This window comes from Aotus nancymaae, unplaced genomic scaffold (assembly GCF_030222135.1).
Source record: "Aotus nancymaae isolate 86718 unplaced genomic scaffold, 86718_ANA_hifiasm-v0.15.2.pri h1tg000014l, whole genome shotgun sequence".
In the NCBI taxonomy this organism is placed as follows: domain Eukaryota; kingdom Metazoa; phylum Chordata; class Mammalia; order Primates; family Aotidae; genus Aotus; species Aotus nancymaae.
This window is the reverse complement of record NW_026988425.1, coordinates 122,525,620-122,547,359: the sequence shown is the minus strand read 5'-3', so window position 1 is coordinate 122,547,359 and position 21,740 is coordinate 122,525,620. Positions and strand designations below refer to the sequence as shown.

General features: G+C 53.2%; 1 protein-coding gene across 3 annotated transcripts in view; it reads left to right on the top strand.

Annotated features, from left to right (window-relative positions):
* The first annotated feature begins 12,199 nt into the window (after positions 1-12,199).
* Positions 12,200-21,740, top strand: part of PCSK6 (proprotein convertase subtilisin/kexin type 6) — a 182,273-nt gene continuing 172,732 nt past the window's right edge. For all 3 annotated transcript variants that reach the window (XM_064376307.1, XM_021674365.2, XM_064376308.1), the window contains exon 1: positions 12,200-12,457. In XM_064376307.1, coding sequence (XP_064232377.1) covers positions 12,200-12,457 — 258 coding nt within the window. The remainder of the gene's footprint in view (positions 12,458-21,740) is intronic.

The window sequence follows — 21,740 nt, the reverse complement described above, 5'->3', positions numbered from 1 at the left end:
GGGGACAGGACTTTTGCCACTTCCTCTCATGACGTCTTGTGGCCCTGCCATGCACTGCAGCAAGTCCTCTGTGAGCTTCCACCCGAGAGGCTGTCAGAAAGTTCCAGACTTCCCATCTATCAAAGGTGAGGACTGAATTAGACTTCCTTCTTGACAGTGGTGATCACCTGTGGCCTGTGACCGCTGCATGCTCAGGAGGGAGAAGACTGTTCCATTTTGCTGATTACTAGTGAAAGATCACTTTTACAGGATGGAGGGAGAAAGGGCTCAGAAGGAGAAAGAAAAAGAATAAGAGAATCAGCCCCAGTCCAGATGAAAAGAGCCAGATGCAAAATCACTTGGGCCACACATGTGTTGTTTGATTATCAAATTTTCAACCTTTGTAAAATGACAGTATTGGATGGTGGGAATCAGTAGTTTGCTGGTGTTCCTGTGGGTGGCAGGAATTGGACATTGTGGCAGGTGACCCTGCAAAGGGTAAAGACAGAGCCTGCAGAGGATAAAGGACTTCCCAGGTGTCACGCCTGGAGGACAGGGAACAGGCGTAAGCAGCCTGTGGAGTCCCAGATCATGTAGCTATGTTCTCTGCTGCTGGTGAGTTTGGCGTCAAAAGAAAACATAGCCGGAATGATTTTGCCTGGGTTGGGGATTTGGGGAAGTTTAGACTATAAATAGCAAGGAGGATATAAAAAGCCTTAAGAGGATTTTTGGAAGCCCTAAATCCACCGCATAGACCCAGGCAAGTTAACAGGAACCACTTAGGTTTCAGCGAGGTCTAAATGTAACTCGGCATAGTGTCCTCCCTTCCACTGTTCCCTTCCAGCTCACGTGTCCGCTGTCACCACAACCCTTGCCAGCATCTGCCAAACCAAGGCCACGTGTGTCGGGAGGTCTGCTGCCAGCATGCCAGCTGCCAGGTGCTGCCTAGCCATGAGTGGCGGCCTGGCTCACTGCCTGCAGGAAGGCCTCATTGGCAGCCACTTCTTCTTTTTTTTTTTTTTGAGACGGAGTTTTGTTCTTGTTGCCCAGGCTGGAGTGCAATGGTGCGATATCGGTTCTCTGCAACCTCCACCTCCCAGGTTCAAGTGATTCTCCTGCTGCAGCCTCACAAGTAGCTGGGATTACAGGCACCTGCCAGCTATTTTTTTTTTTTTTTTTTTTTTGCAGTTTTAGTAGAGACAGGGTTTCACCATGTTGGCCAGGCTAGTCTCGAACTCCTGACCTCAGGTAATCTGACTGGCAGCCACTTCTACAGCAGAGAAAACAAGCGTAGGAGGTTAGGAGACTGGTCCGAGGTCACACAGCCAGCAAGTGGTGGGTTGGATTCCACACTCGGCTGAGGCCCACTCGAAAGGCGATCCTGAGGAAGTTATGCTAGAATCAGCAGAAAATCCCCTCCATGTGTGGGAAGGAACCTGCTTGCCTCTGAGCCTTGCTTCTTGGCACCTGTCGTCCCAGGCTTCTCTCTTCTGTGGGCCCTTATTTCATTTAATACATGGACTTGTCATCAAACCCCTTGGCATTTCTGCAGCCCCAGCTCAGGCAGCCTGAAGCCCACCCAGGTCACCAAGGTGCTCAGAATCAATGGAGATCCAGAGATGAAACCTCACTGCCCTTGGTCCTGTGTCCCCAGGGTCTGCTGCCGGCTCCTCAATACCTACAAAAAGGTCTTCTATTATTAATTCTTTCAGGAACATCACTGTGGCCTAATAGAAAGGGAAAGATCACCTGGAGGGAGGGACACTGAGGATTACAGCTGATCATCCCGTTTATAGGAAAAGCCCAGGGCTCTACTACATATTTCAAAAATCACTGGGGTGCCTGCACGGCCCTGCCACCCAGCATCGTATTAGCCAACTCCTTCCCAAGGCTCTGGGAGAGGCTGCGGTGGGAACATTACAGATCAGAGCTTCTGCCTTATTTAAATAGGGGTGGAGCGAGATTGCCAGGTCTGAGGCTTCATCTTGCCAGTGAGAAATGGGGGTGCAGGGAGCTGCTTTAGGTGGAGAGCAGCCACTGAGGCCCCACCATGAGTCATGCACGGGGCTGGCAGGAAGGCCATGAACCATAGTCTGGCCCCCAAACATAAGACCCTACAGCCAGGGTGAGCTGTTCTGCCTGGAGACCGAGAAGAATCCAGCTAGGATGAATCTGAGCAGGTACAAGGAGAGGAGAGAAAGGCATGCCCACGAGGAAATGGCAGAAGCCAAGGTGCCCGGGCCTGAAGGGCCAGTCTGTCTGGGAGCAGCCGCTGGCCCTATGGTGGGACAGGAAGAGCAAGAAAAACAGTGCCAGCTTGCTAAAGGCCGTGCCCCTGGGTTTGATCTCCACCCTGTTGGCTGAGAAGACTCACTGATGGTCTCAGCTGTCTCATGGGAGTGCCTGGGAACCAAGACTCTGGAGACGGCAGGGAGGGTTATGAGGGGCAGCAGCTGGAGCCAGACAGACCACCTGGGAAGTTAACACCACAGGCAGCATGGCGAGGCCCTCGGCTAGGGCGGGAAGCCTGGGGACGGATGGAGGGAAGTGGTGAGAGGTAGAAGTCAGGCCGAGCCCGCACTGGGTCAGGGAGCCAAGGACACTCCTGTGAATAGCACAGCCCGGCTGGAGGCCAGGGTCTGGTCCGGGTGGAGGGAAGAGGTTCACACAGGCCGCTCTGGGTTTCAGAGGCCAGAGACAGTGGAGATACTGAGTAAGGAGGTGAAGACGTGGGAACCAAGGTGCGGCCTCCTGAAGACAGCATGGGGCTGCAGGTGCAGGCCGAGGTCCTTTGAGGCCTGGTGGGTTGGAGCTGAGGGAGCGCCCCTCCCCCGCTTTCCACCCTTCTTGGGATGGAGTCCAAATTCTTGCTGAGTCTGATGAAGCTGTCACAGCCCGGTCTCTGGCCATGCCTCGTGTCCCCTCCCGCACTCCCCTCCTTTCACTGCCAGTGCCCCTGTTGCCCTGCCTTCCCTCTAGCTCCTCCCCAACGCCAGGCTTCCTCCTGTTCCAGGCCCTTTGCACATGCTGGTCCCATGTGTGCCCTCTGCCTGGAGCTGGGGGAGGGACGCCTCCACCCAGGGGTGGGGGAAACTGCGTTTCTCATCCTCATCCCTGAGTCACTGGTTCCCTGCACTGCAAGTCCCCAGTGTGATCTGTTTTCTTGCTTAGTCCTGACTGATGGTCCACCCGTCTGCCTGTCTCCTGTTTATGTCTTGAAGCCCAGTTTAAAAGTCACTTCTTCCAGGAAGCCCTAACCATCTAGTTCGATGCTCTTCTCGTATCTGACAGGCTCCACTGTGTGCTTGGGGGAGGGTAGGGACCTCTGGAGCATGGTAAGGACCTTAGATTTTTCTCTGTGTGAGGCTGGAAGCCGTGAAATAATTTAGAGCCGAGGAATGGCCTGATCTGACTTCTGTTTTCACACGACCCTCTGTGTTGAGGATGGATGGCGGGGGCCAAGGCCAGAACAGGGAAAGCATTTAGAGGGCTGCTGAGTTTCAGCAGGTGACAGGTGGGGGTGGCTCGGCCCAGGGAGGTAGCAGGGGGCGTGGTGAGAAGTGGTCAGACTCTGAATGGATTTCAAAGTAGAAACAGCCGGACTCACTGACAGTCTAGACTTGGGTGTGCTGGGGTGAAGGGAGGGGTTATCGATGACCTCAGGCTTTAGCTTGAGCAGTGGAAACATGGAGTTGGCATTTGCCATCACTGAGAAGGCTGGGGACAGGGCAGGGCAGTGGGGGCGTTTTGTGGTGGGGACAGGGAGAACCAGGAGCTCAGCTTGTGAAATGCCTTTAAGAGCAAGGCCCAAGCCAGCCACGGGCACTGACAGTCACGCACGTAACGTGCACCTAAAGTTAGAGGACGACTGAGGGCATCGCGGGAGCGAGGGTGGGCACAAAAGAAGCCGCCCAAGGGTCGGGGATTGGGACCCCCGAGGCTCAGAAGGAATCAGCTACGGAGACTGAGGAGGGGCAGCCACAGAGGTAGGACCGGAACCAGGACAACAGGGGCCGCCTGGCAGCCACGGAGGAATGTACAAGGACAAGGGTTGTCAGCTGTGTCAAATGAGCAGGAAGGCCTCCGACAGGTCAGAGAACGGCCCCCTGGAGTTAGCAGCGTGCAGGCCGTGGGCGATGACGCTGGGCGCTGCGAGTGGGCAGTGCGGGCGTGGCTTGAGTGCAGGAGACTGACATGGTGGGTGGGAAGACTTGCTTGAGTTTTGTGTTGCTAAAAAGGGAAGAATGGGAGAGTAGCTGGCGAGAGCGCTCTGGGTTTTTAAAGATAGATGGAATAAGCGCATGCTTGTAGGTGTACAGAGGAAACTCAGCAGGAGAAAGGGTGACACCATGAAGCGGCGGCTCTGGGGAGCTGGGGTGGCTTGGGATCCAGCAGGTGAGGGAGGGGAGGGCCTCAGTGGGCCCACCGCGTGCAGCAGTGCTGGAAAGGCAGAGCCCAGCGCAGATGCAGGTGGAGGAGGAAGGAGGTAAGAAGGAAGCAAGGCTGTCAGCTGAGGGTGAGGATGGAGGAGGGGTGGGCATCCCGAGCGATTGCCAGAGGTGGTGATGATGGGTGTCAGGTGACAGCGGCCGGGTGGCCGCGTCTTCTCCACTTGCATTCAGCTGAGAGCAGGTGCTGAGTGGAGGGAGAGAGAGAGAGAGGAGGGCACGGAGAAGCCCATAAGTGAAGAGTGGCGTGATGTGATCTTTCCCAGAACCCGGGGTACTGAAGGCAAGAGGTCAGAGGTCATGTGAAGGGGCGGCAGGGACAGGAAGGCAGACGAAGCCTCCTCAGGGTCGGGTGGGGGAGCTGTGGCTCACGGGCAGCTGAGGGGAAGGATCTGGGAAAGATTAGAGGGCCAGGAGTTTGGGGAACTGCCAGGGCAAGACCCTGCAGCGGGCAGGATTCCCTGGGGACCAGGACAGCAAGGGAGGGGCAGCTTTGGAGAGGACAGGGGAGGGGGACCCAGACGCAATGATCTTGGTGCTTTCTGTGCTCTTCGGGGAAGAGAGCAGCTATAGGGCAGGGTCTGTAGGAATTTGCAATTCCTCAGCCCCGCCCAGCCTGGCCATGTCATGTATGCTGCAGCCCAGCAGGTCCTCTGTAATGCCCATTTCCCATCATGTATTTCTTTCTTTTCTTTTTTCTTTCTTTCTTTTTTTTTTTTTTGAGACAGAGTCTTGCTGGAGTGCAGTGGCGTGATCTCGGCTCACTGCAACCTCTGCCTCCTGGGTTCAAGCGATTCTCCTGCCTCAGTCTCCCAAGTAGCTGGGATTACAGGTGTGCACCACCATGCCCAGCTAATTTTTTGTATTTTAGTAGGGACCATGCTGGCCAGGCTGGTCTCGAACTCCTGACCTCGTTATCCACCCGCCTCAGCCTCCTACCACACCCCATGATGTATTTCTACACTCAGCTTCTTAAAACCAGACTTTTGTAGAAAGAGATAACCTGCCAGCTCTTCTCTCCTGCTTGTCACTGCGAAGCCTCCATTCCCATCCCGTCCTCTGCCTGGCTCCCTTTGCTGGGACTAGGGAGGGAGCCCAGTTCCCAATTCACCCTCACTTGGGAAGAGCAGTTGGGCCACAAACCTGAAACCCACCCTGGAGCCAAGGGTGTCTGCTCACAGGAAAAAGGTCTACCCGGCTGCTGGGCTTATGTACAGTGCGACTCCATCCTTGCGGGGCTGGGCGTGGGGCTGGGGAGGTGGGGAAAGTCAGTCACTGCTGCTTAAGCTGATTTGCGTTGTTATTTAATTTACGGAACACATGAATTCTGAATAATACTGGAGCCTTCCTTCCTCTCCCCTCTTATTCTTCCCTTCCTTTGTTCTTCCCCTCCTCCCTTCCCTTTCCCCCCTCTTCCCTCCTTCCCTACCTCCCTTCCTTTCCACTTTGTGATAAACATTTGCTTGGAGTCTACTGTGTGCCTAAGAAAATCCATATGAAGGTGATACAACAGAAGCAGAGAGGAGGAGGTGGACCCCCAAGGAGCTCATCTGCAGCCTCCGCAGTGCTGCCCTGTGCTAACAGCATCCGGTTTTGCCCAATCTGGGGCAGCGATGTGCTCAGGGAGCACTCCCCGGGAGAAGAGCTGAGACTGCTCAAAGCAACCTGAGCCGCCCTGCTCACCTGGTCTACCATTACCTGGCAGCAGGGGTGGGCCTGTGACCCAGATCTCATAGGTGGGGCCTGAGAGAAAGTGGACTGAAGATTTAGATGCCTCCTCCCCAGGGAGATGAAGACATTCAAGAGACGGAGTAGCTCTTGTGCTTCCTCCCTGGAGGCTGTCTTGAGAGGATATAATCCTCCGATCTGTGGCAATTATCTAGGAACAGGAGAAAGACAGGTAAAGTATAGAAAAACTATCCTGAGGCCTGGTGCGGTGGCTCATGCCTGTAATCCCAGCACTTTGGGAGGCTGAGGCGGGTGGATCATGAGGTCAGGAGATGGAGACCAGCCTGGCTAACATGGTGAAAACCCTTCTCCACTAAAAACACAAAAAAATTAGCCCGCGTGGTGGTGGATGCCTGTAGTCTCAGCTACTCAGGAAGCAGAGGCAGGAGAATCACTTGAACCCAGGAGGTGGAGGTTGTAGTGAGCTGAGATCGCGCCACTGCACTCCATCCTGGGTGACAGAGCAAGACTTCATCTAAAACAGAACAAAACAAAACAAAAAGCTATCTTGAGTCCTGGGATCACTGAGCTGCTGAATTAACAGTCCTGGGTCCACCTACTACCAAATTCCTATTTGCAAAATAATTAAGTATCCTTATGGTCTGCCTTCATTTCAGTTGGGCATTCTCACATTTTGTAACGAAAGGCATCTTACCTACTGCAGCAAAGAAGAAATAGAGAACTATGATTTTCTATCACAAGTGACTCTGAGCCGCCTGGAAGCTGAGGCAAAAAGGAAAAGCGGACGAACTGCCAAGCTCTCATTCTTAGTCAGGAAGAGCTTCTCAGGGAGTTTCAGCTTTTTTGGCCCCCAAATTCCTTGTTTGACACTAAATTTCCACATGGTAGTTTAGGAAAGGAACACTGGGATACATAATTGCTAGACCCAGGGTAACTGTTTTGCAGGAGAAGCAGTTTTCAAAGGCTCTTTCTTAAGAAAACTAGGCTCTAGATATAATAAGAGAGCTTAAGTAGAGAGGCAGAGTAGGGTGGGAGCTGCCCCGTGCCCTTCCCACCCTAGGAGGGTCACATGTTCCCCCAGCACAGAGTAGAGCTCAGTATGAATGAGCAGATACTGAAAAGACCACTGAGAAACTGAACACCGAGCAGAAAGCAGAGCCCAGAAGGACGTGGAGCCTGGGGCTGCAGGGGAGCAGAGGCCCCTGGCCCACCACTGCTACGGGTGGCAGCTGTGAGTGGGATTTGGAGTAAAAGGGAGAGACAAAAGTGTCAAAGAGAGAGAAGAGATCCTGGCTGGGGAAAGCCCTGGTTTGTAGAAACCTGGGCCTGGGTAAAGGTTTCTCGGAGATGGTGGGAGAGGGTTGGTGGGAGGCACAGGTCTAGTCTGTCCTGGGTTCTCCATGTCTCAGGCCCACTGGCTGTGTGTGACCTGCATCACACCTCCTGCTCCTGGGGACCGTGTGTGTTTATCTGTGCTCAAGAAGCATCGTCAAGTCTAAGGAATGACTATGTGTCCCATCAGTGTCTCTGTGAAGCCCAAAGTATCTGAGGGTTCTCCCGATAGAAATGTGGTATTTGGAAATTCAAATGAGCCAGGCAATTACTTTAGAAAGAGCCTTTACCTTGCTGAGGATTCACAACAGATTTTTCATAAAAAATGCTGTACTCTCTGTACTTTTTCTGTAGGATTAATAGGCATCAATAGACGCCACATACACATATACACAGACACAGCAGATATATTTGGAAGAATTCAATGGCTTTCTTTACTGCAATATGTCTTGAAGGCATTCATATCATATGTCATCAAATCTAAGAGACACCCTCAATTGAAAGAGGTGTCATTATTTAACGTATTACTAGGGGGAAAAAATGTCCAAGACCGAAAGTCTCACAGGAGGTGCCTCTCTAACGACGAACAATGAAAGGCTCCACTGTCGGCTGGGTGCGGTGGCTCACGCCTGTAATCCCAGCACTTTGGGAGGCTGACACTGGCAGATCACCTGAGGTCAGGAGTTCAAGACCAGCCTGGCCAACAGGGTGAAATCCTGTCTCTACTAAAAATATGAAAATTAGCTGGGCATGGTGACGGACATCTGTAATCCCAGCTACTCGGGAGGCTGAGACAAGAGAATTGCTTGAACCCGGGAAGCAGAGGTTGCAGTGAGTGAGACTGCACCATTGCACTCCAGCCTGGGTGACGAGAGTGAAACTACGTCTCAGAAAAAATAAAAGGCTCCACTGTCAGTACCGGAGAAAATGAGAAATAAACGCGCCATGGAGAGGAAGAGGCAAGGAATCTTCAGGTCTCTGTCTTGGCCCTGGCGAGGGGAGAGAGAAATAGGGAGACATGCCTTGCACTGATCATTAGAACCATAAGCTGGTTCTCACTCCGGGGTTACAATACTCAGCAGATCCCCAAGGAGTTTCAGGAGCCGAGTCCCCAGATCACTGGCAGAAGCAAACACAAACCCTCTCTGGAAGATCTCAAATTCAGCCCAGGCCAGTTGTGATTGCAAAAACACTAATTGTGAGATGTTTCTTGATTTGGGGATGTTAAAGTGTGAGAAAGTGCGCACCCAGGCAGAGATGAGGACGGTGAGCCTCATCCAGAGAAGGCCAGAGTATTCAGCCCTAACTACTCTATCCCACTGGGGAGCTCCTGGTCAGCAGCGGTCACTGTTGCCACTATTTATGGAGTGCTTACTTGGTGCCGGGCTCTGCACACATCAGCTCCTGTCGCCCTCACAGCACCTCTGCATGGGGTAACAGCAGCACTGCTATTACTTTCAGCAGAGCAAACTGAAACAACTTTCCTGAGGCTGCACACGAGTAAGTAACAAAGCTGGGCTTCGAGTCCATGCTCATCTCTGGTATCTGGAAGGTGATGTCCATCAGATGTTTTTCAAGGGATGCCACTCTGGCCTGCTGAACCTAGCATATTGCCAACAATGCAATTGTTCAGTCAAGTGTCTATTCTCTACACAGAGGCAATTTCTGCATCAAAGTCTGTCTTATCACACTCTAGAAGGCTGTGCAAAGGCTCCTGCTGTGCAGTGATCTTGGCTGCATAGGTATTCCCAGGCTCTGGCTGGACAATCCCATGCTCGCTGTAAAGGGATCAGTGGTGGGCATGAGAAGACATTATTCAAGGTCTTCTCCTCTTTTCTGATTTGAGAAGATGTTAGCATAAATATCACAAAACTGGCTGGGCTCAGTGGTTCACGCCTGTAATCCCAGCACTTTGGGAGGCTGAGATGGGTGGATCACGAGGTCAAGAGATTGAGACCATCCTAGCCAACATGGAGAAAGCCCATCTCTACTAAAAATACAAAAATTAGCCGGGCATGGTGGTGAGCACCTGTAGTCCCAGCTATTCGGGAGGCTGAGGCAGGGAATCGCTTGAACACCCAGGAGGTGGAGATTGCAGTGAGTTGAGAAAGTGCCACTGCACTCCAGCCTCGCGACAGAGCAAGACTCTGTCTCAAAAAAAAAAATCACAAAACTTCCAAAATATGACCAGGCTCCAATCACTTTTCTGGTCCATATCCTGTCCCTCTTGAGGCTCAAAGATCTCAATTTAGAGAATCAGCACCCCCGTTCCTCCCCACAGAGCGGTGTAGACCTCAGGGGCCATGTGGAGAGCTGGAGCCTGCGTAATAAATCCCCTCCCTGCAGGACGACTAGCCAAGTTTTATTACAGATCCTATCACAATGAAAAGGGCTGGTACTCCTGTGATTGAGCTAATCCTGTCACCGTGTAAATCAATAGGAAACTCACAGGAGGCGATTTGATTTAGGATGTTCATTTTGGGAAGCTGGTCTTTCTACAACGTCGGAGTCAAGGTTTTGCCGGGCACTTCCATGACAAATAGAAAGTTTGGCCCCAAAGGACCAGACTTGTTAATAAAATAAATTCAGATCTCTCCAAATAAAAATTCAGATGCATTTCCGTCTCCCCTCAGTTCAGCAGGCTGAATCCCTTAATCTACCACATTATTATGGAAACGCCCTTATCTCTGCCTGTCAAAATCACTGCCGTTTCGGGGGCTCCGTCTTGGGAGGCACGAGCTGCTTTATAATTATTTAGCTGATGTGCAGTGTACACTATCTTGAAGCAGGCCGTATACTCAAAGACGAACAGCACCGGATCCAGGATGAATCTGAGGGACATCCGGCCAGCAGGGGAAGGGGAAGAGAGATAACGCATGTTGCCCAGACATGCTGCTGCCATGTGACACTGCAATGCCTCCAACCTGGTCCCCTTGACTCAGGCCAATGTCCCTCTTCTGCAAGCCAGTTGGCCAGGCAGCCAGGGCCATGTCAGGCAGAGGCAGGCTGAGGGTTCTGGGTACTGTTTCTGGCCAGCAGGTGTGGCGGGTTCTCCTCTAGGGCTGCCAGTTTGCATGAGGGCCTCCTGTCTCTCCATTGGCAGCGGCTGATGAGCATCCATTCCATCTGTAGGAGGGACACACGGTGCCTGTCTTCTGCAGCGTGGGCAGGACTGGAGTGACCGCCCAAGCAGCTGACCCCACTTGGCAGGGGAACATAGGGAGGTGAAGCTGATCTAGTGCAGCAAAGGGAAGGCCATGTGGGATGCTGATCCCCAGGTTCCAAGAGGGGCTGTCGGCAGGAGCTCTTGTGAACATGGATGTGTTTGTTGGGATTGGGCCTCCCTCTACGCCTCCATTCTCCCACCTCCATTAGGGGTGACTCACACCTGCAGAAAGGATGAATCATGTGGGTTACGAAACCAAAGGGCTCCTGAGAGCAAGGCTGGAAAGGACCTCGGAAATCATCTACGCAGAGCATGCCGTCTCCCCATCCCCTCCTTTCGCCGCCTCTCACCTCCAGCTGCCAAGCCACAGACTCCGCTCGACAAGAGACGGCTCCTGGAACTGAGCATCACAGAAGCAGCTTCCTTCCCACCTCAAGGCCTTCTAGACCTTTTTGTCTCACTTCCTATATAGTAAGCAGGCTGATGGCTTGCTTTTTGCAAGTGGGCCAGCAGGGCCAATGGGTCCTGGGAGGGATGAGAGGAGCGATCTAGCAGCGATCTTCACCCTTCATAATTGCTTGCTCATGGTGTGAAGATTTCCACAAATCTCCAGGGTGCTCCAGATAATTATCCATAGGATACCAGGCTCCTCCAGGCAGCAGGGGTGAGGATGATTCAACTCACTTTCCCACTGCTGGTCCCAGCTCAGTGGGTGCTTTTAAGAGTGTACATGATCTAGTGAACACCTACCACGTGGCAGGCCCTGGGCTCATAAAAATGAATGTTTATGGACAGCTTATTGTACAGCAAAAGCTGCCCTCATCCTCAAATCAGCCCCACGGGGTAGATACCACTGTTCTCTCCATTTTACAGGTGGAGCGCCTGCCCTCAGCCAGGACAGTCATTTGCCCAAGATCACAGCGATGCTAAGTGGACGGCCTAGGGGTTCACCTGCTCAGCCAGCCCACCTCTTAGGATGAGCTGCGGCCTCCGAGATGGGCTCTGCGCCGTGGTTTCTCGGGTACACGCTCTTGAGCCCCTTCAGCCAGGCTTGGTCATGGGCGATCCAGTGTCTTCCCAGCAGTTTCTTCTCCCTGGGACCCTGCACGCTGGCGAGCCCACTGTCTCTAGGGAGGCGGGCGAGGCCGCTGGGCCTCAGAGGCCCCGCCGGATGAGTGCAGCCTCCGGGTGTCCCGTCGGTCTAGGGAACAGCGGACTCACCTGAGACGCCAGGGCCTCCCCGCTCCCAGCAGAACTCCCGGGGCCGAGGCCGCCGCTGGGGCGATCCTGCGTCCCGAGAGCCCCACAAGTCCGCGGAGAAGTTCTCCCGGTGGGGGGCGTTTCGGGTCTCCCGGACGGGTCTCCGCTCCGGAGCCCGGCCGCAGGAGCGCGGGCCCGGGGACGCCGCCGGGCCGCGCGGGCGGGAACGCGCCGCGGCCGCCTCCTCCTCCCTGGCTCCCGCCCGCGGCGGCGGCGGCGGCGGCGGCGGCGGCGGCGCTTCCCCGGCGCGGAGCGGCTTTAAAAGGCGGCACCCCACCCCGCCGGCGCACTCGCCGCTCGGGCGCCGCGCGAGCCTGCCGCCGCTATGCCTCCGCGCGCGCCGCCTGCGCCCGGGCCCCGGCCGCCGCCCCGGGCCGCCGCCGCCGCCGCCGCCGGCGGGCCCGGGCTCCGGCCGTTCGCGGCGCGTCCCTGGCGCTGGCTCCTGCTACTGGCGCTGCCCGCCGCCTGCTCCGCGTCTCCGTCGCGCCCGGTCTACACCAACCACTGGGCAGTGCAAGTGCTCGGCGGCCCGGCCGAAGCGGACCGCGTGGCCGCGGCGCACGGCTACCTCAACTTGGGCCAGGTGAGTGCGGCCCGCCCTGCGCGCCCAAAACTTTCCCGGCGGCCTCGGGCGCGCGCGAGGGGGGCGCCTCTGCAGTCCTGTTCGCCCGGCCGCGGCTGCGGCTCCGGCGCCGCGCCGCGCGTGGGAAGGCTCCGGGACCGCTGGAGGACGGGGACGGCGAGCGGCCGGGACGCCCTGCGGGGGGTCACCGGGGAGGGCGCACGCGGGACACTCGGCGGGGGGACTCGGAGCCCCGCGTGGGAGCCCACGCAGGTCCGGCGCGCTGCCCGCAAGTCCCCGGGCACAGCTGCCCGACCCTGCAGTCGGAAGTGTGGCCTCGGAAGCCGGGGTGGCACGGGCACCTGCCGGGCTCCGGGGGAGTCGGGGCTGTCTCCGGCGGAGCACGCCGTCCGCCCCGGGGTCCTGAGCGCCCATCCAGCTCTCTGCAACGGGGGAACTTGCAAGGACCGGATCCTCTGTCCCCGACGGGCGGCGCGGGCTCTGGACCCTGTGCACGTTCCAAGGCGGCCGGCCGCTGCTTGGGTGACATGAGCGTGACCCGGCGTCTCTGGGACTCGGGCTCCCTGAGTGTCCGCCGCTCCTGGGGATAGATGGTCTGGAGCTTGCACCCTGGAGCCTGGCCACCGTCGGAGAGGCTCTGGGACAGCGCAGGACCCAGCAGGGCCGGGGGTCCTGGGTTTAAAACCTCTGCAGGAGCGGAGGGAGGGTGCTTTGTTTGTGGGCTCCTGCCGCGGATCCGATGGCAGAGCGGTGTGACCTTAGGCAGGTCACTTCTCTGACTTGCTCCTTTGCAGTCAGTGACAGTGTCTACACTGTGCGGTTGTCGGAAAGAGCTACTTTTGCATTGCCACAGAGCCTGGACCGGGGCCTGGCCCTTACCTATCCCCATGGGGCCAATGAGGAGCCCTCCCCGCCCTGCACCCGACGGGCTTGGCTCTCACCCCTTCTGTCAGTTAGCAAGCAGACCACGCCCTGGGCACAAAGGTGCAGCCATTACCCTCAAAGGACCGCCCTGGCGGGTCCCTTTTTCCTCTTGTAACCGGCAACTGGGCTGAGGAGTGGTGAGATGGCCCAGACTTATGGATCCTGGAGAGGCCATCGGTTTGGGGTCACACCAGGTGACCTCTCAGTGCAGTTAACAAATCTACAAACTACACACTCAGAGGATTAAGTGAAGTGACAGGGAAGCGCCGCCTCATAACTCAAATCCCTAATGCCAGGCAGTGTTAAATTTAGTTTCATCATCATCCGTGGCAGAAGCCAGCAAGGTGTGGTGTGGCCCTGATAGAAATGACATTTCTTTTTCATCCCAAGCCCTACGTCGATGTGCTGTTAGGTGTGTGGCCTGCTGGAGGGGTAGATGCTACTATTTGAATGACAGAATCTTCACAAGGCCGATTCGAGTTTATCTGAAAGAATGCTAGCACATCTTTTGTAGACCTTATAAATATATATATTATATATTAAATGACACACACACACACACACACACACACACACACACATATATATGGCACTCAAGTCCCTCCAAACATCCTGTGATTTCAAGTTTGCCTTTGGGTAGCACTGACTGCGTTCGTCTCTGTAGTTTCTGAGTCTCCCTGGCCGATTGTCCAGACGGAATAAGGTGTTCCTTATGTTTGCTTAGAGCCCCTGACTCCTGCCACACTTCGCTGCTGTGCCCAGGTGGCCCAGCAATTTGTCTTCAGCTAAAAGTGACTCTTAAACTACGTGGTAAATTACAAAGTGCCTGGGTTTGGGGCTCCTAAAATTAAATGAGCAGAATGGAGCTGAAGTTGTGCTGTGAGCTCCCCCACACTGCAAGAGAGAGGCAGAGAGGCACAGGAAACTCCCCCTGGAAATTTCTGTCTGTGGGAATAAAAATGCCCAACCCTTGGTCATGCTGGCCCTTTGAACTAACCTCTGTCAGACTCACTGAGTTCCTGATGTTGCTAACGGGAGAGAAGATTTCTCCCGTGCACACTCCCCACCCAGGCTATTCTGGGGAGTCTCTCGGGGTCTCCCCAGCTGTGTCCAGTGCAGCCAGGGTGAATTCCACACAGCCTGGTCACTCAGGCATCGTACGGGCAGTGGCAGTGTGGTGACATTCACTAACAGAGGGATTCGTGGGTTGAGGATAGGACCTGTCTCGGAGGCTTGTGTGTGATTACTCACAGAGGGCCTATTACTCTTTATTCCAAAATGAGCTTTTCTTCCCCCAGTCTAAGTGCACTGCTAATGTGGAAAAGGCCTGGAGCATTTCAGCCTCTACCCACTCAATAAGAACTCTTTAAAAACCTTATTTGTCTTTTTTCAGCCAGGAGAATTTGTGACTCATAAATAAGATGTAGATATTATTAGCTTTGACTTACAGATGAGCGAATGGGGGTGAAGGAAGGGAAGGAAGCTGTTTGTGTTCACATGGCATGCATATGTCACCTCTGACAGTCGCACTCCCTGCTCATTTTCTTCTGCTGTATTCTCTGGTCTGAGATCCCCTTTGTGAAACTCTTTCTCCAAGGCCTTAATGGGCAATTAGTGTTATGTTCTGTACTTGCCTGCATCACAGCCCTGGCTTTCACCCGGATAGTTGCTGTGCTGTGAGTTCTTGCTTGCTTGTTTTACTTTCTTCCATACAACTAATAACCAGAGTCAGTTTATTTCACATGGTCCGGAGGTAATTGAGACCTGGGATTATTCACCTTTCTTGAGTCATGGCTCCCTTTCAGCATCTGATAAAAGCTATGGATCCTCTCTGTTGTAAAATATGCATCACCAGGGACAAGACAAGATAGCCTCTTTTTGTCCCTCTACTCATCATTCCAGGTAACACCGCAGGATTTCAAAGGGAATAAAAATGTGGAAGTGTCCAGTGTCATTATCAGCAGATGATATAACTACACGGATAATCCAAAAGAACCTAGAGATTAACCACTCGAGCTAATAAGAGAGTTGATGACTGCTGCCTGCTTGGCAGCAACATCTGAGAAGATAAAAGAAATCATTCTTCATTCTTGCATAAAAACTGTGAGATACTTTGAAATAGGTCTTTAAAAAAGGTGAGACTTTTATAGAGAAACATAACATACTTAGAAGAAGGATTAAAGAAAGAAAATCTAAATAAATGGAGAGATGCATTTTGTTCATGTAGAGGGGGGCTGGCTCTTATAGTTGCCCCAATTTAATCTGCAAATTCAATGTAATCCAGTTTAAGCCCTGACAAGATTTAATATGGAATATGAAATCACAAAAAGAATTATGAAATTCATATGGAAGAGTGAGGTCCAAGAATACCTCACACAACTCTGGGAAAGAAGAGGAGGGGAGTTGTGGTTCAACATGGTAGGTTCAACAACAGTTCGACATGGACCCAGTCCATCCATAGAATCGACTGAAACCCGAGCATGTGCGGAACTTGTGCGTGTGAGCTGAAGAGTTACACACGGATGGGGAAGGATGGGCGATTTACTAAATGATGCTGGGAGAACAGGCTCTCCCCATGGAAAAACAATTAGATCCTTACATTACACAACAGCACATTCCAGATGGGATTATAGACTGTATATAAAACTTTTAGAAAGAAATACAGTGGAATACCTTTGTCACATTGGAAAAGGAGTTCCTCAACGATGTGTGAAAATAAACAAATTTTGAAATGAAGAGATTGATACATTAAGATAAAATTCTCCATAAACAAAGGCATCATCGCAGAGTTAAAAAGCAAGTAATAGACTGGGAAAGTATTTACAACACATAACAAGCAGATTAGTACACAGATTATTTTAAAAACTATAAATCACTAAAAAAAATGATACATGCCAGGTAGAAAAATAGGGAAGCTTATGAATAGAGAAGTCAACGAAGAGAAGTCCAAGCAGCTAATAAACATAGGAAATGATACCCAGCTTTACTCAGCCTCGCTGGGGATTATTGGAGCACTGCAATCGAGGCACCGATGAGATACCATTTCACACCTACCAGACTGCCCGATGTGGAAGCATGTTAGCATCACGTGCCGGCAAGGATACAGAGCAATGGGAACTTTCAGTTGCTGCTGGTGGAAACAGGTATAGTTCGGAGAGCAATTTGGCAATACACAGTGAGGCTGAACTGCACCGGCAAATCCCCCTCTAGATGTATCCTGGAAGAACTCTCACGCATGTGCACAAGGAGACTGGTATAAGAATGTCCATGCAGGCATTTTTTTAAATGAAGGGAAGACCCACCTTCCTTAAAGTAGAATAGAGAACTAAATCAAAATAGTCACACTATGGAAGACTCTACAGTGGTTAGAAATGAATAAACCAGATCTGTGTCTATACAGATGCATCTCTCAAATAATGTGGAGAGAGAGAGAAAAAAAGGCAAATTGTAGATGTCCAATGTGATCATATTCACGTAAACGTTAAGAAACACACAGAGCAGTACCGTATTAATTATGGATGCTTATAGATACAGTAAAAGTATAGAAGTGTGGGTTGTAAGGGTCCGCATCAAATTCTAGTTAGCAATGGCCTCTGAGTAGGGAGGGAGTGGGGAGTAACTTCAAACTTTACCTGCAGCGCACTGCTTTACAACACACAGGTGTATGTGTGTGAGTGTGTGTGTATGTATAAATGTATGTGGGTTATATGCAAAATTGCACCTAGATGTTTTGTACTTTCCTTTCTTTGTATCAGGATATATTACATGTGGTGATGTGTACCAGTGTGTGTATATACACACGCATGGTATATAAACGTATGTATGTTGACGTCTATACCTATACACATAGACATATGTACAGATACACAGAAAACATTAAAGAGAGCAAAAAGACTAGGGAAATGCACATTGTGCACACACCCTGTGGTGCTCCTGGACCCTCTGAAGCACACCCTTGGATGCACAGGTTAAGAAGTCTCGAAGTCTCTACTTGAGATGTCCAGACTCAGCCGATACACTTGTCAAGGAAATGGTGACAGAGAAACAGAGTGCCTGGCTGCAGGTCACATGGCCATTTGGACAGAGCTGGACACAGAGCCCAGGAACCCTTCCCCTCTGCCCTGCTTCTTTCTCCTTCCAGTCACCCTTACTCTAACCTGTGTGCCTTGTCACCTTTGACACTGTGACTCTGAGAAAAGACAAGTTGCTTGTGTGAAGAGGATGGCAACAAGGTATTCTCCACATGCCAGATCACAACAGCTCAGTGTCTGCCACTCTTGGAAGTGATGTTTATCTCAAGGATGGCTCTTGGATGCCACACTTTCCCTTGGGTTTTTGCTTTGCCTGGGGTATTGAGCTAATTTGTTGCTTCTGAGTCTGAACATAAAAAGGCAGGCTGGCTGCCAGGGCCCTAAAAGATCTAAGAGGCTTAAATGGTCTTGAACTTGCCTTAAATAGTTTTACTTAAAATAGCTACTGAGCAGGACATACCTGGCTCAGAGTTTCAGGTGAGCCTGCACAGTTCATTTGTCAGCAGAAGAAAACTGTCATGCTGCAAACAGCTTGTTCTTGCAATGAAAAACAAGCCAAAGCTTTAACCAGGTGTTAAAATCATGGGCCAGAACTTGTTCCAGCCAAAGTGTCAGGGGTTTGGTAGGGACAAGGGGAAACCCAGAATAGCAGTCACCTGTGACCTAATTCTCTGGGATTGATTTTCGGTCTAAGGCTGTCTTGGTTTTATGCTGTGAGCCAAGATGGCCTGGCTGTGCACGGCTGGCCTGCGAGAGGATCTGGGTGTGAACTGAGGGACAGAGACAAGATGAGGATTGTGAAGCTCATTGTCTCAACCTTCCCATCTGACATCTTCACCCAGATAGTGATGCATTTAAGTGGGTAGGATTTTAATTGACTGGACTGCCCTCCTGAGTCACTGGGGCTGGTGTGGGGACTGGTGATCGAAGCTGAACCAGCTGCCATGTGTGGAGCTAGAAAAGCTCCAGAAGGCAACACCCAAAGGCAGACTCAGAATGAGGCCCGAGCAGGTGGCTCAGCTGACCGGTCCATTGGAAGGGCTTGAGTTTCTCTAGGTGGAAACCAGGGAAGCAAATCAGAAACACAAAGCTGTTGATGGGCTAGGAGAGGCTGGAGATGCTGCCTGGGACACCTGCCGGCTTTGAGCTTTGGGTGGCAACAGGGACATTCAGGGCTGCCCAGACTGTGTTCTCCAGTGTCTGCCAACTCCATCCCAGCTGGGAACATCCCGAGCTCTTTTGGATGGCTGAGCCTCTGCACAGATTTTGCCATCTAAAAAGTAGTTCCTCTGATCTTCTACGGCCCAGGCTGCTGACCCCTCTCCTCTTCTTTTACCAGAGCCCTGCCCTTGGAGGGCTTCCAAGTTGTGCTTGCGCTGGGTGCCTGGCCTCCTCCTGGCTCTTGGGACTGGGTCTTGGCCTTGCCACTGACCAGAAGCCCTGGCCTTGCTCCCCCAGCTGATGTTTCTCATGAGTACTCTTGCTCAGGAGGCACCAGCCCTGCAGGGAGGTGTCACCAGGCCTGTTTCATGGTGATGAGGCCTTAGAGCCAGTTACCTTCTGACAAACCAGTGACTGACAGGCCAGGGCCGGACCCCACACCCTCTGACTCACCTTCTGCTGCTGTCACCTTGTCCTTGCTTCCCAGACAAAGGTAAATCATGAGACAGAAAGCCTGTCAGCTCTCTGCCAAAATGAACAAATGAGTGACAGAGGAACCTCCTCAGACCCACTGGCCGCTGTGTCTCCCTCTGTCCACCTGGTGCGTGCGGGTGTGTGTGCATGAACGTGCACGGATGCCAAGGGCTGCACATCAGCACTGCTCTGTCTTGGATGGTCTGTACCAGCTCCTGCTCATCCGCATTGAAACCACTCACGCCTCTCTCTATTGGAGGGAAAAAGAAAAGCCCTCCAGCCCTTCGAGGAAACCACACTCAGTCACTCAGACTGCACGTTTATCAGCTGGACTAATCATCTTTTGCTGAAACCTCCTCCTCGTGTAGGTCCCCGTCTACAAAAAGAGACCCCTGTCTACCTTAGTGCCGGAGCTGGAGGCCTGGAGGTCACCATCGCCTCCTCCTGCTCCTGTGCTCCCCGCAAGCTTGTCTCATCACCTCCTGAATGACTCTCAGGGCCCCTGCTTCACCCCTGCCACTGCCTGGTGCAGGCTGTGGCCTCTATCACCTCCATCACCTCCACCTGCCTGCTCTGCTGCAGGGCCTCCTGCCCCACCCCACCGCCTTGAGCCCCGGCTACAGCTCCATCTTTGCGGAACTCCTGTCTTCATGCTCTTGCTTCCTTTCAGGCTTGCTCCTGCTGTTGTTCCTGCCAGGAAGGGCTTTACCCTGTTACCTGGTTAGCCCTCAGCCTTCCCATTCCGCTCCACTGTCGGTTCCATCAGCTGACTCATCCCCATTTCCCCAGCCCACCGGACATGACCTTCCTCTGGGCTCCCAAGCCCCTGCCACTCTGATGTTGCCTGCTGGCTTGCCTGTTTCTGACACTGGGCTCTGGGCTTCCTGGGCGAGTCAGCCCAAAGTTAGTCCTCTAGCTGCTCTGTCAGGTTAGTTCCAATTCCGCCACTTCTCTGACAGCCGGCAGATGTGCATTCATGTATTCAGCGGGTATTGCTGTGTGCTATCACTGGCGTGGGCACTTAGAGATAAGAAAATGTGGGCCCTGCCTTGCAAGGGTCTCTTAGTGGTTATAAGCCTTTGTGAGGGACCAAGGCTGGGCTCCTGCGCTTTATTTAAGTGTCATTTATTGAACCACCCTCGCCACCGCTTTCTCATCTGACTTGTTTGCTTTTTGGAGTCCCACATGTGTGCCTGTGTGTGAGGACACCCTTCTGGTGACGCTGTAATTTGCCTCTGGGCCAGGTCAGCTCCACACTGATCCGAGAGCCCTGTGCACCCTGCAGGCCCCACCAGCACCCTGGAGCTCACTGTGGATGCTTCAGACCCTGCGGGTTCCGTCCTCCCATCAAGCTGTGGCTCTTCCCGATATCCTTGTGCCTCTGCTCTTTGAGCATCTTGAGGCCCCAGCAGCAGATGCAAGGCCCCCTGTCTAGTCCTGCCAGGAAGGGGGATGAATAGCCATCAGCTGTCAGGAGCCTCATGCTCCCTGGGATGGGATCGGCAGCCTCGGGTTCCCATGGCAACCAGCCCATCAATGCCCTCAGTGTCAAGACAGTGGCACCATGGAAAGGAAGAAAGTCTCATTGTCTGGCCTTGACCGCCGTGGCACAAACAAGCTGTGCTCCACAGGGCCCCACAGCCCCGCTCGACATGCAGCCCTGCCCTGTGGCACACGGACCCGCTTACTGAACTGGGTCGGGAAGAGGCTGCCACTGTTGGTTCTCTAACCCTTCTTGGGGCCTCTTGAATTTCAGCCACTGGCAACATCCATTGCTCACAGAGTCCTTGCTGGGCAAATCCGTCTTCTCAGTGAGATGGGAAGAAAGCCCACATGGAGCTGACTCCCGAAGCTCTGAGTGATCAGCCGGGCTGCCCTGGGGGTGAATACGTCAGTGGGTAATGGCATCACCCACGTTGTTGCAAGGAGCTTGGACTTCCAGACTGTCCCCCTTTGGTTTCAAACACCTGGTGACAACTCTTAGACATATCTCCTGTGATCATTTAAGCAGATCATGTTGAGATGACCACTGCTGGGCTCCCCCTGGGCTGTCCCCCTTCCTGGACTGTGTGCCTGGGAGGAGTCCAGCAGTAGCCATCTACAAGAACCTCCTTCTTGCCTTCAAAAGGCCCAAGTTCACCTCTGTGATCATTACCGGACTCTTCCCTGGGTGGACGGTCTGGGAAGGTGGTGGAGGGGAGAGAAGGGGCTGCCTCTTGTTGGATGAGGCCCTCCCACCAGAGGTCAGGCCTGCTGTGTCCTGTCTAGTAGAAGGCTGCATCGGGTGCTCCTCTGCCCCAAACCGGTTCTGCTCACCTTTCTTGTATCCTGTCCTCCAGATGGGAAACCAGATGGATTCCCCCGCCTAGCATCTACATGCACTGACCGCAGCCCTGTCCGACCTGCCCCTGGGTCTTTCTCCCCTGCCGCCCAGCCCATGGCCACAGTCCAGGCCAGTCTGCTCATTCACACTCTCCCTGGTAGTGAGTGTCCTGGTGACTGCCTCACTGCCTTCCCTGCCTCCCTTCCAGGCCTCTTCCCACACTGCCATCTGTAGGATTCTTCAGAGCCACAAACCTCACACTGTCCTTTCCCTGCTTTAAAAGCAGCAGAAGTTCCCACACAAGAAGGCACGGTCCGTTCAACCCTCGGTGAGCGAGCCCGCCCTCCCTGCTGCTCTGTCCTCACCCAGA